General features: G+C 47.9%; 4 protein-coding genes across 4 annotated transcripts; 2 read left to right on the top strand and 2 right to left on the bottom strand.

Annotated features, from left to right (window-relative positions):
* Positions 1–1079: 1079 nt before the first annotated feature.
* Positions 1080–2596, top strand: HOO65_040427 (Magnesium transporter NIPA2; the record flags this gene model as incomplete). Its single annotated transcript, XM_071002792.1, has 5 exons — positions 1080–1096; positions 1159–1202; positions 1273–1389; positions 1472–2015; positions 2074–2596. 5 exons carry the CDS (start codon positions 1080–1082, stop codon positions 2594–2596), a joined length of 1245 nt encoding a protein of 414 aa, XP_070859270.1.
* A 2031-nt stretch (positions 2597–4627) lies between these two features.
* Positions 4628–5782, bottom strand: HOO65_040426 (40S ribosomal protein uS3; the record flags this gene model as incomplete). The annotated part of the gene is made up of 2 exons (XM_071002894.1): positions 4628–5396; positions 5757–5782. 2 exons carry the CDS (start codon positions 5780–5782, stop codon positions 4628–4630), a joined length of 795 nt encoding a protein of 264 aa, XP_070859269.1.
* A 3572-nt stretch (positions 5783–9354) lies between these two features.
* Positions 9355–11881, top strand: HOO65_040425 (protein phosphatase; the record flags this gene model as incomplete). Its single annotated transcript, XM_071002605.1, has 2 exons — positions 9355–9369; positions 9446–11881. The coding sequence occupies 2 exons, from the start codon at positions 9355–9357 to the stop codon at positions 11879–11881; spliced, it is 2451 nt and encodes an 816-aa protein (XP_070859268.1).
* A 953-nt stretch (positions 11882–12834) lies between these two features.
* Positions 12835–14737, bottom strand: HOO65_040424 (phenylalanyl-tRNA synthetase beta chain; the record flags this gene model as incomplete). Its single annotated transcript, XM_071002710.1, has 2 exons — positions 12835–14524; positions 14685–14737. The coding sequence occupies 2 exons, from the start codon at positions 14735–14737 to the stop codon at positions 12835–12837; spliced, it is 1743 nt and encodes a 580-aa protein (XP_070859267.1).
* Positions 14738–15531: the final 794 nt, after the last annotated feature.

The raw sequence follows: 15531 nt of genomic DNA, 5'->3' as shown, positions 1-15531 counted from the left end.
AGGGGCGGATGGTGCAGTTGCAGTTTTGCAGTTTTGCGCTTCTGCTGCTTTCCTGCACCACTGCACTGGGCAGCTTCCCAATCTGCATTCCTTTCGTTTTCTCGCCCTCCTGCTTCTTTGTTTCTGCTACTCCTACTTCTGCTCACGGCTTACCGTTTCTTGTGTTTCTGCTCTTTTCTGACTAGACTAGGACCTTTCCTAGTGCCTGCTAATTTTTGTTTCTTGCCACTTTTTGTCCTTTTCTTTTTTTATTCTTTTTTATTCTTTCTTTTCCTCTTCTTCCTTCCCTTCGTCTTTTTCTTTTGTTTTATTCTTCGCTGTCAACTTTCGCTATCACGGCTTTTTTCATTTCTTCCTTTTTTTTTTTTTTTTTTTTTTCCTTTTCTTCTCTACTTTTTTCTTACAGTCTATCCCTCGCTTTACTTCCTGACCTAAAAAAAAGTCCATCGGCTATTCATCGTCATTCTTTTTTTCCTTTCTGCAACTACCTTGTCACCCATAAACCTGGCGCGAGCCTCGTCATCACCGTTTTTCTCTTTTCCATCGCAAAACTCGAGAAAAAAATTATTAAAAGGAATTTTCGCATTATTTTTTCCCGGCTTGAAAAAATATTGGCGAACGGCATTCTTTTCTTGCCAAACTCTCTTTTGCTTCTTTTTCTTGGCAGACTAGAATTCCGGACGACATTCTTCTGTGCTGCCACTTGTCTCCAAAGCTCAATCCGGTGGATGAGTAGCTAAGAAACCACACAAGACAAGACGCTCATATTCATATCTCTTCCCTCCCCAACAAAAACCGCCTGCCAATTAAGCGACACTACGGCTTGGTATTGTAGAGTGTGTTTGGCCTTGATCTCGGTCTTTCTTTCATCTTCTTCCGTCCCTTTCTTTCCTTCCTGCGCCCTTTTCAGAAGTACAGAAACAATTCAGTGTCACACTCATCCGCTTAGGACGTAGAGCAGCCCACCCCTCACATATTATACACCTGGCCCACGATAGCCCGACCGGTTTCTAGACAATTTCTGCTTCTACTCGTCATTCTCTTCGCTGTTTATCCTTCATTCCAGAAATCGCATCACAATGGAACTCGAGCAAAAGTCAGTAGCTTGCCACTTCGCTTCCTCCTCGCCCTCCTCCACCATGCTAACTCTCGCTGCAGATACGTCGGCCTTGGCCTGGCTATTTGCTCTTCGCTTGCAATTGGTACGTTCTATCACTGTCTAAGCTATTCCACCACGCCTGCTAACTATTGTGGTTGTCTGTTTCTTTATAGGTGCCAGCTTTGTTGTTACCAAGAAGGGCCTCATGCAGGCGGAACAACGCCATGGCTTTGAAGGTGACGGCTTTGTTTACCTGCGCAATCCAGTGTGGTGGTTTGGAATCATAACCAGTATGTTATCCCGCCTCGCTTTTCCCTCGTTTTTTTCCGTCTCTTCCCTAATATGACGACTAACATTCGCCTCGCTCTACAGTGGTTGTTGGCGAAATCTGCAACTTCGCCGCTTATGCATTCGCTCCCGCTATTCTTGTTACTCCCCTCGGCGCGCTTTCTGTTCTTATCGGCGCAGTGCTCAGCTCATATTTTCTCAAAGAAGAACTCGGTATTCTCGGCAAACTTGGAAGCGCTATCTGTCTACTAGGAGCGGTTATCATTGTGCTACACGCCCCCGCCGACGAGGACATTCAGACTATCGACCAGATTCTCGAGTATGCCATACAGCCCGGATTCCTGATCTATACATTCGCCGTCACTGTGTTTGCCGTCGTCATGATCTACAAAGTGGCACCGATACATGGCAAGAAGAATGCCCTTATTTACCTTTCTATCTGCTCTACTGTCGGCTCCATTAGTGTAATGTCTGTCAAAGCGTTTGGCATTGCTCTCCGCCTGACTCTCAGCGGTAATAACCAGTTCTCGCATCCATCCACCTATGTCTTTATGATTACGACTACTGTGTGCATTTTGGTGCAGATGAACTACTTTAACAAGGCGCTGGCCCAATTCCCGACCAACATGTGAGTTCTAGAGCCAATTGCCTGTTTTGTATTGGCTGTTTCTAACCCCCTTGTCTAGTGTCAATCCGCTATACTATGTCACATTCACTACAGCTACCCTCGTAGCCTCTTTCATCCTCTTCCGTGGCTTCAACACTACCGACGCAGTCAACACGCTCTCTCTGCTTTGCGGCTTCCTTATTACCTTTACTGGCGTATACCTCCTCAACATTTCCAACTCCAACCCTAATGGACAGGGCCCGCGCAATGGCAACTACGACATCACTGGAACAGACATGGTCTCGAGTATCCAAACGCGCCTGAGTATGCAATCACGCCGCAGCTCTATGCACCGTATGAGTATCGGTAGCCAACATGGCGATCGCCGCAGCCTCATCCGTGCCTTTGATGAAGAGGAAGCAGCTGGCTTTAGCTTTGGTAGAGGCCGCGGCGATGATGATGATGACGATGATAACGATGATAGTGACGATGCCCATGGCGAGACGAGACCCATGAACAGTTCATCAGCGCGGAGGACACCAAGGGGTCTCAAGTCTGAAGAAGACATAGAACTACAGGAACAGAAAGGCCCCGTCAGATAATGACAGCGGGGTGGTGTTCTTTTTTTGTTGCTCTACTGTGCTTGTGTTTCTTTTATCTGGGCGTGGTTCTTTTTTGGTTTACGGTTGTTTATACTCTTGTATTTTTGTCTTCCTGAAGCTCTTGCTTTCCCTCTTCATTATCGTCCTTGTCATTATCTCTGCCCTCTTTTCTTTCTCTCTACTCCTATGTACAGATGGCCGTTCTGATTTGTTCTTGAGTTTATGTAAACCAGCACCTTTTCTGTCTCACCTTCTCTTTACTTCTTTTCCATCTGTGGCCTTTATCTCATCTCTAACCCCTCCCTCGCCCCTTTTTACGCCTTTCTCCGCCTCTGTGTTTGCTATACTTGTTGGTTTTTATATATGGTTCGGGATTAGATTCCTTGGGAGGAATGGTGCCAGTTTTCTTTTTTTTTTTCAGTCTTTTTCCAGGGAAAAGAAGGACTTGGCCTTGGCGGATTTTGCATCTTTCTTGTTTTCTTTTTGCTTTTTATAGATTCAATCTGCGCCTATGTTGTTCTTATGCTTCCATGTTCACGATATCTTATAGTCCTAATGCTATGCCAACATAAAATCATGGTGACGACTAATTTTGAGGGCTCTAGCAACTGTTATAAGGGTTACAATAAGTAGGGTTTTGTTTTCTTATGTAGAGGAGTTAGAAGTGGTTGGATTTCAACAACTTGGAGAAGAACAGGCTATATGTTGTTGGGATTTTACTAGTTTGGGTATGATAGAGGGCCATATGTCTTCTAGGTAGAGCGTAGCAACTTTTTTATCCTATACCAAGCGAATTATTCCAAAAGTAACAAATAGCTAGAAGATCTCGAAGCATAGAGTCCACTTCTCCATACTCGTGAGCTATGACGTTTCCTTCACATATAAACTTGACGAAGATGATGGACCACGGGACAGAGACCCCCGCTTGGTCGTGTAGCTATTGATGATATGGGGCTTGTGCGAAAAAAAAAAGTGTTGCATGGTTCTACAACAACACCAGCAATATCTAGCCATAGAAAAAATACTTCATCGTGAAAACTATGGAGGAAACTTGCATACACACCGCCTAGCTTGTATACGGCATTAGGGTGTCTTGGAAGCTTCAATCATACAAGTTCAGTAGGGGATACTTCAGAGCAACATCGGCTAAGAAAAGTTGAACTAAAGCAGTCTAAAAACCCGAGGAATTATCAGTAAACCTAGTAATGCAAGGTCATATCTACAACTTTGTTCTGCTTCGACATCTCAAGTTATCCGTCTTAGATGGGAGTTAGAAGGAGGCGTCTGTCTCGTACCTATCTTACACTTAGCATAGCCTGAATGGGCCTCCTAATTAATCACATTGTTGCTTTTCTAGTAAGCCAAAACTTTTGATCGTTAACTTCTTTTTTTTTGCCTTCTTGGGTATTACATCCATCTCTCTGCTAATCAGCTATGAAAAAAAAACAAGAGGGGTAGGAAAAAGCACCAGGGATTCGACTATCGCAAAAGAGGGAGATAGAAAGGGAAAAGAGAATTCGTTCCGTTGGGTTGATGAGGAGAATGTTAGGAATAAATGAGAAGAAGTTGTGCGAAATTCGTGAAACGGAAGAAGAGAATGGCAAATGATCAAGAGGAGACATGCTGTATGGCCTCAGCACTAAGAAAAACAAAAAATATTGAGTCGGAAGAAAAAAAGGAAAGAGAGAGAGAGCAAGAGAAAGAAAAAGCCAAGGAAAAAAAAACAGAAAAAAAAGACAGTACGTGATAACTCTTCTCTCCCTCGTCCTCCTTTAACAACCTTTTCTTCTTTCTTTGTTTCCGAAACAACAATTCGAATTTCCTCCTTTATCCCAAACGCCGAAATTTGCTTTTTGGTCTTTTTTAACAACCTTCACCCCGCGTTTCCTCCTCTCCAGGCATGACTTCCAGTGTAGGCGAGTCGGCTCTTGGGATTTCGTAGCCGTTCACTATTACACCAGAATCCCGGGCCCCGACACTAACACGGTTGGAAAAGCCCGGGCGCAGAGAGCCCTCAGAGCCTAAGCTATTCTATTGCTCGGCAGCGGCAACCTCCTCCTCAACACCGGCACCCTCCTCCTCGACACGCTGGGACTCGGCGGCAGCGGCAGCAGCGGCAGCAGCCTTGGCACCGTAGTCCTGGCTAATGGGCTGCACAACGGGCTGCTCCTCCTTAGGCTCGATGATGGTGACAGCGTCAGGCAGAGCCTTCTGCAGACCAGCCTTAGAGTCGGGGTCGGCACCACGCATGATCTTGACCTTGATACCCAGGACACCCTGGCGCAGCAGGACGTGGCGGGTAGCAGTGTCGATGAAGTCACGGGCAGGCTGGCCGGAGTGGATCATGAAACCGTCGGTGAACTTCATGGACTTGGCACGGGCGGCACGGAGCTTACCGGAAACGACAACCTCGCAACCCTTGGCGCCAGACTCCATGATGAAGCGCAGGACACCGTAGCAAGCACGGCGAACAGCCAGACCGTTGAGAAGCTTGTAGCGCAGGGACTCGCACTGAGCGACAGCGGACAGACCACGGTTCTGGACCTTGGCGGCGTACAGAGAGACAGAGTTTTCGGGGAACTTGAAGCGCTTCTGGATCAGGGAAGTAAGCTCGCGGATGCGGCGACCCTGCTCACCAAGAACCTCCTGGGTGTGGGTGGCACGGATGATGATGTCGGTGACGGTGGGGGTGACGCGGACCTCGACACCAGAGTAACCTTCCTCAGCCAGCTCACGCTGGAAGAACTCGTTCAGCTCAGCGTAGAAGACACCATCGGCGACGAACTTTCTCCGCTTGGAGCTGTAAAAGAGAAGAAAGTGTTAGTTTTATGTGCGAAAATGTGTCATTTGATTGGCCTATTGTCTATGGATGTGCATGACAGGCGGGCGGGCATTGCGATTTTTTGTATCGGAATTTTTGATTTCTCAGTATCCCAAATTCGTTGTTATTGTTGTTTATTGTATTTTGTTGCACTACTTCCGGCTACTCTCCGCTAATGCTTCTAGTAGCTGGAAATAGAAGCATGGCTGTCGAATTTGTGTGGTGGGGGAGCCCTGTTGTCGAGAGATCGTGGGACAGGACAGAAAAAGTAACTTTGCTTGATAGAATCACAATGCCCGCCTCTCTTTGCCGAGTAAAAAAGGTGGTGGTTAAACTCACATCTGGGCACTAGTGACGGAAGCCATTTTGATTGTGATGATATCTGAATCGACAAGACTGACGAGGGGACGGACGAGGCGCAATTGGCGGTTATCGTGGGAGAGGAAATCGTAGACGTGCGAATACCGACTCTGCTGGGAATCCTAGATCCACTTTCCGACAAACACATTATGGTTGTGTGCATCGATTTTTGGAAGCCCTAAATTCTGGCAAACCTGAGCGGCGTGGGGCTGATTTTGTGGCGTGGCGTCTGTGGGTGTGGCGCTGAAGGCGAAACGAGGAGAACATATACCCTAACCCATGCTCTTCAGACACACGTGAGCACTCAATACCAACTGCTTAAGTCCCACTTTTGCTAGGTGGCTCATAGAAAAGTGAATTCAAATGGGATGGGATCAAGTTGTTTGCTGGGTGGAAGACTGGCTGGGAGAAGGTTAGAAGTCAGAAGTAGGGAAATTTACACTTGGGGTTACTCTCTGGATTGCCGGTCCCTTATTACAAGCAGAGAGTCTGGTCTCGTTTTCTCTCTCTGTCGGACGACTTGAACCGCATACGGTGCGCTGTTGACAGGCCTATGTATTCCATTGGATGTTGGTGAGGTTGCGACGCTGCCAGCCTAAGCCATGAACGTCGCGAACTTGGATTCGTGACCTAGTCGACAAAGCCCATACGACTCTAATTTTAAACAGCAAAAAACTTCACGCATGGTGGTCATGTGCTCAGCTTGGCAGCCTCGATAACAAAATAGAATGGTATAGAGTATTGTGCCTTATGTTACCAAGCTGAGGTTACAGTATATTGGGACTCGATGAAGCAGAAGATCAAGAATGTGAAGCAGGCTCCTAGGAGCAAGTTAATGCCGTCTTTCGTTTCTCCTTCGAGAATCTCGATGTCAGGTACAGCGTGGGTGGCATTGCGCGCCATAGCGTTATCCCAAAAGCATAACAAACTTGAAAACCTAATATCCATTCTACACTTGTCCTTCCATCAGAATAGGTGCAACCTTGTCACTGGTCTCCCTTTCGCTTTTTGTATTGGTACCATTGTTTACATGCGTTAGTTTCTAGTAGTAGACCAACAGGTTCCTAGGTACTTTCTGTGTAACCTTTCTACTTGACTTTGACTTGCTTTGTATTCCTGCAACTGCGTTCTCCGAGCGCTATTTCGGCTTCCTAGTAGTCTTTGCTGTCTACTGTCCTCATAGGCTGAAGCTTTTTGTTGTGTGTTTTGGGATGGGAGGGCAACTTGTCGTAGTCCGTCAACATGATAGACAGGTGTTCTTTGCTGAGTTCGAGTAGTACAAACTTTCAGACCTTTTGAGTCGGCACAGAAACGTAGACTACTACCAGGCTTTTTGAGGAATAGGATTGGAGCTGTAGCAGTGAACTGGCTTTATCAGAGACATCCTTTCTTCGGCAGTGAAAGAAGCGCCGGCCTCAGCATGAGTTCTTCTCTTGTCATGCTATGTAGGGGGCAAGGGGCATCTTTGTCTGACATTGTAAGCTCTATCTTATGGCCATGGCCAGGTCTGCGTGGGGGCAGGTTCTTGGCGATTTTGGCATCAGAGTGTCGGTCTCGTTGTAGTCGACCGGGGGCTTGTTTATGTCCTCACTTGATGCGTCAAAGACTTGGAAAGTCTCACGTGTAGCGACATTGAGGATTTTATACACACCGTGTACTTATTCTAGAGTTGAGCGGAAAGCAGGGGTATTTGTCGGTTTGTCATGGGCCACAGTGGTAGATTTGAATGTAACAGTATCATTTGTGCAATCTATAACTACACCCTTCTTTGGCCATGGGTGTCCGATAGGGAGGTCCTCTGCGAGATCTAGAATAGCCTAGGCAACATGTTCTTCTTTTTGGCTTGGCACATCTAATGTAAAGATAGCCACTGTGTCTAATATAATTACAGGTTTGGAATTGAAGGCGGAGAGTTGAATCGGTTTTGATGATTTGTGGGTTATAATATTTCACTTTTGTATCAAGGCAGACTTAATAATAGAAGGGGAGGCATTACATTACTCATGTCCATCATACCCATAGCAAGGCATTTGTCATTAATGACTACATCTAGGTCGATAGAAGTAATTTCCTTCGGGCTCTATTCATGTCGCCACCCTTTCGCTGATTTGCCAAGGTCTTCAATGCTCATTACACTAGACCTCCGTTTACGGCTTTGAACAGAGGATATTAGTTTTCCGATTGGTCTGTGGGGAGCGGACTTTCCTCATCTTCCTCAAGCATAGACCGGCCAAAAGCCATTGCATTGCTAACATAGATTACATGCTTTGGTTGGCTAGTTGGAGAGATGGCTGGGAGGAAAGGGCAATTCTTAGCGTTGTGTCCTCCTACACCACATCGGAAGCAAAGCCTCTTTTCTCTCCGTTTCTGGATATTAGCGGGCGAGACCCAGCGGGCACGTCGTTGCCAAGCCGAATAGTAGAAAGTACTAGCTGCAGGTGTAGGTAGGGGCATAGCCTATAGTATCTATTATAGACTATGGGTAGTGGAGGGGGTGAGGGCGGAAGGCAGTGGTTGGAAATTCTTCGCAAAGTCTGCCAGACAATCATGACGACTTGAGTGTAATCGTATAAGTCGTGGCTCGGCGATTTGGCGGCAAGTCTTAAACTTTCCTTGGCAGAGTCACAGTCAGGTATCGCATCTTGCCGTTGTCTGGCTATGAGTTTTCAGTAACTGTGTAACCTTTGATATATGGGCTTGGGGAGATGCGGAAATTTTAGCTTGGAGGGAGGCGACCCTTTGGAGAGCCCGTGTAGCAGCATCAGGATCGACATATGCGCCATTCGAACGTTTGAAGAATGCATGCACATCTATATTCGTCGGGTCTCTCGACATTCTTTGAATGTATGGTTTAATGCCGGCGACAGGTGGTCAAAACAATGTAGTATGAACCCTGCTGGGGAGGAGAGCTGGTTTCTCACGACTTTCCATTGGCCTAAGAGAAGGATGCGGTATGCTAAATATTATCGAGACTTCGAGAAATCACAAAAGCGAATAGAAGCACTGGTCTTCATCGTAGTGTTCATAGGTTGGAGAATTTCAGCCATGTTTGATGTGATGAGTCGGCTGTCATGACGGCATCGTAATATTGTCCATCCAATTTTTTTTCTATTTGTTGAGTTTTAGGGGGTAATTAATAATAATAATAATAATAAGCCCCGCTTTTCGCATAACACGTCATGGGGGTTGTCTAACAAGGCTCAACAAGGCTTGCCCCGCGAACAGTCCATCAGCAAATAAGAAGCTTCTTGCTAGCAAACAACAATCAAACAAAGCCTCCCGCTTTGGATTCGGCTTCCGCTTAGGCTTCCGCTTGCGTTACATTGTCTTCTACCTAGCCATTAGAATTCCCTTTTCTCTCCCCTTTATTGTTAGTCTCTCAGCCTTGCCTTGTCTAGTCTTGTCATTATCATTCTTATTTTCCTTTATACATATTATATTCTTTTCAACGTCTTTATGCCAGCCCTCTCTATCTGACCTTTTTCTATTCGTCCGTCCTTGAATCAAAGCCTTTTCTAACCGAGCCCTTGGGTCTTGTCACAATCTGTAGCTTGACGTTTTGCAAGCACGCTTCAACATGGAAGTCCGAAAGGTAGCAGTTATTCATATGTTTTAGCTTTAGTCATACAAGTAAGATTGTAGCTCACCGCTTTCTTGCAATATCACAGGTCTTCGAGAATGTAAATGGCATTAGCAGCGGCCAAACCTCTACCGGAACCCTTCGGCTTGCCGACTTCCACCTTATTTTCAGCGCCCCGGCGCCACAGCCTGCTGACAAGCATGACGAGTCCGCAGGCCCGGCTCCGCCTCCCAGGATGCGGGAGTCATGGATCACATATCCCATGATTTGCCAATGCATCTTTCGGCCGACACCGCCAAAGTCGAGCAATCCGTCTTCGATCCGTTTGAGATGCCGTGACTTTACTTACGTCATGTTCACTTTCGTGGATGATCTTTCCGCTAAAGAGGCCTTTGAGTTTATACGGCAGCGGACTTGTAAGCTGCGGTCGATAGATAGCCTGTATGCCTTTCACTATCGCCAGCCGAGATCTGAGCGGGGCATGGATGGCTGGTCTATCTACGATGCCCGTGCCGAGTTTATGCGCCAGGGTATCAACGAGAAAGCTACCGATAAAGGCTGGCGCCTATCAACAATAAATCACGACTACTCGTTCTGCGATACTTATCCATCAGTACTAGCTGTCCCGTCAAATATCTCGGATAACACGCTGAAATATGCCAAGGACTTCCGGTCGCGGAATCGCATACCTGTCCTGACATACTTGCACCCAGTCAACATGTGCACAATCATGCGCAGTTCTCAGCCAAGGTCCGGAATTTTGCGCAAGACGAATATACAGGACGAAAGGCTTGTGTCTGCCGCCTTCAATTCCAACCTATCAAACGGCGCCGATAACCCTGAGGACATCATAGATGGCGATGGAACGAGACTGCCTAACGGGGGGTTTGAAGCGGCGCCTATGCTGTATGATGAGGGTTTTGCTACTGGTTCCAGCTCACAAACGCAACGTGATGCGGGAGAGGAAGAGCTTGCTGGTGCGGAATCCCATGGCTTATATGATAAGAAGACGGGAAAGCGCCTAATTTACGGCGCACAACAAAAAAACCTCATTGTTGATGCGCGGCCAACAATTAACGCAATTGTCAATCAGGTCCAGGGATTTGGCTCAGAAACCATGGACAACTACAAGCATACCAAGAAGATTTTTTTGTACATTGGAAACATCCATGTTATGCGCAATTCTCTACAAAAGGTTGTCGATGCCATCAAGGATGCGGACGTGTCGGCTCTACCTCCTAACCAAGACCTGCTACAAAGCAGCGAGTGGTTGAAGCACATACACTCAGTTTTGGCTGGAGCTGATACAATTGCACGGAGTGTAGGAATTGGGCACTCGCACGCGTTGATCCACTGCTCTGATGGTTGGGATCGAACAAGCCAACTTTGCGCGTTGTCTGAGATTATGCTGGACCCATACTATCGCACACTCAAGGGCTTCATGGTATTAGTTGAGAAGGACTGGGCATCATTCGGACATATGTTCCGCCTTCGGTCTGGTCATTTGAATCATGAGAACTGGTTCACTATCCAAAAGGACGCTCTAGCTGGGACGACTATCAACCCTGGAGAGACTGATACTGCTGCTGCCGACGCGTTTTACTCATTGGTAGGAAATGCTCGCCGTTATCTGCAAAAAGGAAACGAAGACACTGAAGGCGATGGTCTTTCAGAGACTGTTTCAAATAAAGCACCTGTTCAAGAGGCGACTGATCTGAAAATGGTCAGTCCTGTTTTTCACCAATTCCTTGATTGTGTCTACCAACTGATGTGCCACCATCCCACTCGATTTGAGTATAATGAGCGTTTCTTGCGGCGCCTGTTGTATCACCTCTACTCTTGTCAGTACGGCACCTTTCTATTTAACTCAGAGAAGCAGCGTCACGATGCAAGGGCTCATGAGGTCACCACGTCAGTTTGGGACTACTTCTTGTCTCGTCGCCAAGAGTTCACCAACCCGCGGTATGACAATACAATAGATGATCGGGTGGCTGGAAAAGAGCGGTTGATCTTCCCCAACCTGGGCAAAATTCGCTGGTGGCACCAATGCTTCAACCGCGGGGATGACGAGATGAACGTTTATCCGGATGCTAGCGTCAGCAGTCTTTCGGATTTTGAAACTCCTCCAACACAGGGCATCCGCGAAAACGGGGTCTCCGGCTCCCAGACCAAGAGTCAGAAGAGCTCTCGGTCAAGAAGCTCAACGCCGAGGCCACACCCCTCCATGTCCCATGCAGTTAGTGATCCTAGTGCTCTTTCGAGCGGTCTAAGCATTGACCACGTTACGCCTGCGCTACAAAGTAGCCTTACGGCTGACTCGGCGCACGATGTATTGACACCGAACAAAGGCACTACTGCACCTGAGGGCCCAAAGGCACCCCTTGAAGATGGCGCGTTATCTACGTTAAGAGATAGTATGTCTAACTTGAAGTTTGGAAAGGGTGTATTATCGTCACTTAGCCGACAGGCACCATTGTCCACCACACAGACTAGAACTGAAGACGAGATGCAGGAGATGATGTAGAGTGTCGTCAGTCAAAAGCACCGGGCGCCCTATCCCTAGCAAGAGACTGAAGCAACGCTGCGCCCTACGACACGGGACGACCAGCTGACGTTTGATACGGCCTTGACCATTGAGAGCCACAGTGGGGAGTCTGCTAAGAATGGGATTGCCCCTGCCTCGAACCCACCGGATGCCCGACGCCCTCTTTCGTTTTGGTCCACACCCAGAACCAATATACTAGAGCTTCCACTGCAGCCGTACCTATCCAACGAGCCACACTCGTCCCAGAGCGGGTCAGACCGCCAGGCTGACGGTGAGTTCACTAAAATTGAGCACGTTGAGTATAGTGGGAGCAGTGGAGAAAAGGCCGATGCTGATGTTGGTGTGAATACCGGTGCAAGTTGCAGCGGACGTAGGCGGAAGAGAGACAGAATATACAAGAGGGCAAATATGTGGCTTGGCAAGGTTATTGGAAAGGCGGTATAGTCGCAGGCCTAATGATGTTTGTGACTAACAATTGGCCCGTCAATTGTTGATGGACATTGTGGAGGTAGCCCTATTTCCCCTAATGTATGTTGAAGCGTCTTTTTTTTGTTTTACTGTCTACTTTTTGTTACTTTTCCCTCTTATTACTCAATTATGTAGCTACGCCATGTTCCTTTTTTGCAACTTTCTTTAGAGAATACAGCATTGTTGACTTTTTTATGTTTTCTTATTCATCATGTGTATTTTCATACTACTTTTCTTCTTTTGGGGTGGGGTGGTGGGATGTGAGGCACTTCGATTCCTTTACCGTGCCATAATTTTGTTCATTTCATGTTGGTAATTCAATCAATGCCTTCGCTTATAGGAAAGCCTCGAGGTTGATTTCCAGCGTGCTCGTAGGATATCTAGAGAAAGAGAGGAAGAGGGAGAGACAGGTTAGTATTCTGCACTAGGTATACATTACTCAAGCGGAAAGAGACGGTAGAAACTTACTTCAAGTCGAACTTGTCGAGCACGGAAGGGTGCAAGATTCCAAACTCGCCAATACGGCTCTCTTTGCCTTCGAATCGTGCGTGGATAGCAGCAGCTCGGCCAGTCAGGAAAGTCGGGTGTTCAATCTCCTCAAGCCAGTAGCCATCCCCAGCTACACTCGAGCTAGCAATGAAGGGCACACGCAACATGTGCAAAAGGCGGTCGAGCAAACCATGAACCTGCTCGAAGCCCGAGGTACGGCCGTACCAGGCGGCAGAGAAGTGGCGTTCGTTGCGAGCCTTGCGCTCAACTGATGCATCCTTGAAGACGACGTCGCCGCCCTCAAAGACCTTTATGGGCAGAGCATGACCCTTGTTCTCGCGAATGGTCTTGAGAATGCCAGGAATCAGCGAAGTACGCACAACCTGGAACTCGGCACTCTTGGGGTTAGCGATGCGCACAGCCTTAGTGCCATCATCAATGCGGTTTAGCCAGGCAAAGTTCTCATCGTGGCTGCACAGCGTCAGCGGCATCACCTCATTCCATCCAGAGAAAGCAGCGTCCAGGCGCACGGTGTCGGTGAGTTTGTTGATGGGCTGGGGTGCGCCAATAGTGCCCGACTTGTTGGGGTCCATTCGGGGAAGGTTGTTGTAGCCGTAGCCAATGGCCAAGTCCTCCATGACATCGCACTGGTGGAGGACATCAGCACGCGTCATGGGCACGGTGACATCAAGAAGGTTGGCATCAGAAGAGGGGCTGGCAGACAGAGACATCTTGCCGAGCATCTTGATTATTTCGGGTACGGGCAGCTGCAGGCCAGTTAGTGAGTTGAGATAATCGATCTCGACCTTCATGTGGCGCTCCTTGAGAGAAGGCGTGATGCGGGTCTTGCCGTTGTGTTCCGATACAATCTTGACGGGTTCAATGGTGAAAGGCTCAGCGCAGTATTCGGAGAACATGGCCACCATAATATTGCACACAATGTCGAGCTTAGTGGCATCAGTTGCGGTGATTTCGATCAATACATTGCGGGTCTTGGGAGACATTTTGCTATGGTTACTGTTGATGATGGGGGGGAGCGAGCAAACGGTGCGCTTAGCATCATAGATGACGGGATAGCGAGGGGCATCGCGAATAATGGGCAGGTAACGGCGTAGGTGGAGATCAGATTCGTAAAACTTCATGAGCTCCTCGCCATCCATTTCCTTGGTCTGATTGAGGGGCGCGAACTTGATGTCCTTAGGAGGGAGAGCCTCGTAGCTGAAGGGACCCTCGACAGTGTCTAGATCATGGGTACCAATGGAAACTAGAGTGCGCTGGCGCGCAAGGTTCTGGTGGAGCTTATCCTGTAGAGCAATGAAGGAGTCGTAGGAAGCCTGGGTAAAGGTGACATTGCGGAGGACGGCACCGGCCAGTAGCGGTCGGATTTCAGCAGTCGACTCGCTAACGCGCAGCTCAATCATTTTGCCATTGGCAGGCTCGACTAGGCGGTACTGGGGATAAGTAGTGTTGCCAAGGAAAATGTTTAGATTACGAGCGATGCCTTCGAAACATAACAGATCGTAGCGGTTGGCAGGCATCTCAATCTTGAGCTCGGGTGGTGCGGGCTTTCCATTAACCAGAGGGCGGTTAACATCATCTTCGGTGTCCTCGTCAAGCTCAATGCCGAAGTCGAAGCACAGAGTCTCGAACTCCTCCTTGGTGAACCTGGGAGAAGGTTAGACAAATGAAGACACAGAGGCACAATAATAGAGATAGAAAAGGGCAAACAAATCAGTTTATGCGCAGGCGACGAGACCATCGCACGGCACGACTTGACTAGATGAGGAAGCGGGAAAGAGGCTTTGAAGGGATAGGTTATACGCACTTCCGGCCAAGAGCCTCGAAGAGCTGATACTTGTCGACGGTGATAGTGGGCATAGTGGGCAAAAAGAAAGAGAGAGAAAAGGGCGGACGAAAAGAGAGTAGAAGAGAAACCGGGTTAGATACTATCAGATATCGCACTGGAAGGGCGGGGAGAAGCCTGGATGAGGAGGTCGTGTGTGGGCTTGTGGTCGGATTTGGCTATAAGGACAATATAGACGGAACAGGAATGACCGTGCAAGATAGGGACAATGTAGCGACAGCGGTCCTGGCTCAGATGTCGTTAGTTGGCGCTGCGGCTATGGTTTGGAATTCGACTCTGACTTTGCCTTTGGCTTCGATGTTGGCTTAGATCTTGAGTCATAGGCGTGAAAGTTGAAGGGTTGTCTTTCAGTCCTTTGTAGGATGCACTGTTGGCATAGCAAGCCTGTTAGCAAGTACCTAACAAATTGGGGGGCTCTGACCGTAGGCAAAGTACCTATCTAGCAGCACAGCACATTCGAGCAAAATGGGACGTCTAAGACGCCACAAATGGCGGGGTGTTTGTGGCGGGGTTCTGTGGCGGACTAACTTTTAGATGAATGCCGGCTTGATCGCCCAATCAGATAGAAGCGAGAACTTGAGCATGAACTTTGGGACCTGGGGCTACGACATCTTAATTCTCTGCGTAGGCGTAAAGGAGAGATGTTAGAGGGCTTGGACATTAGCAAGTAATTAATTGGCTATTACCAAGAATAACAGGAGTAGAACGGACAGCACTTTATGAGGGCTAGGACTCGGCCATAGCAAAGAAGATGTCGAAGTCGTAGCTTAACAGACTTTTCAGCAGGTCTATACTACGAAATGATAGT

The sequence above is a fragment of the Ceratocystis lukuohia genome (genome assembly GCF_044167205.1).
Source record: "Ceratocystis lukuohia strain C4212 chromosome Unknown Supercontig4_pilon, whole genome shotgun sequence".
NCBI classification, from domain to species: domain Eukaryota; kingdom Fungi; phylum Ascomycota; class Sordariomycetes; order Microascales; family Ceratocystidaceae; genus Ceratocystis; species Ceratocystis lukuohia.
This window is presented reverse-complemented; position numbering and strand designations above follow the sequence as displayed.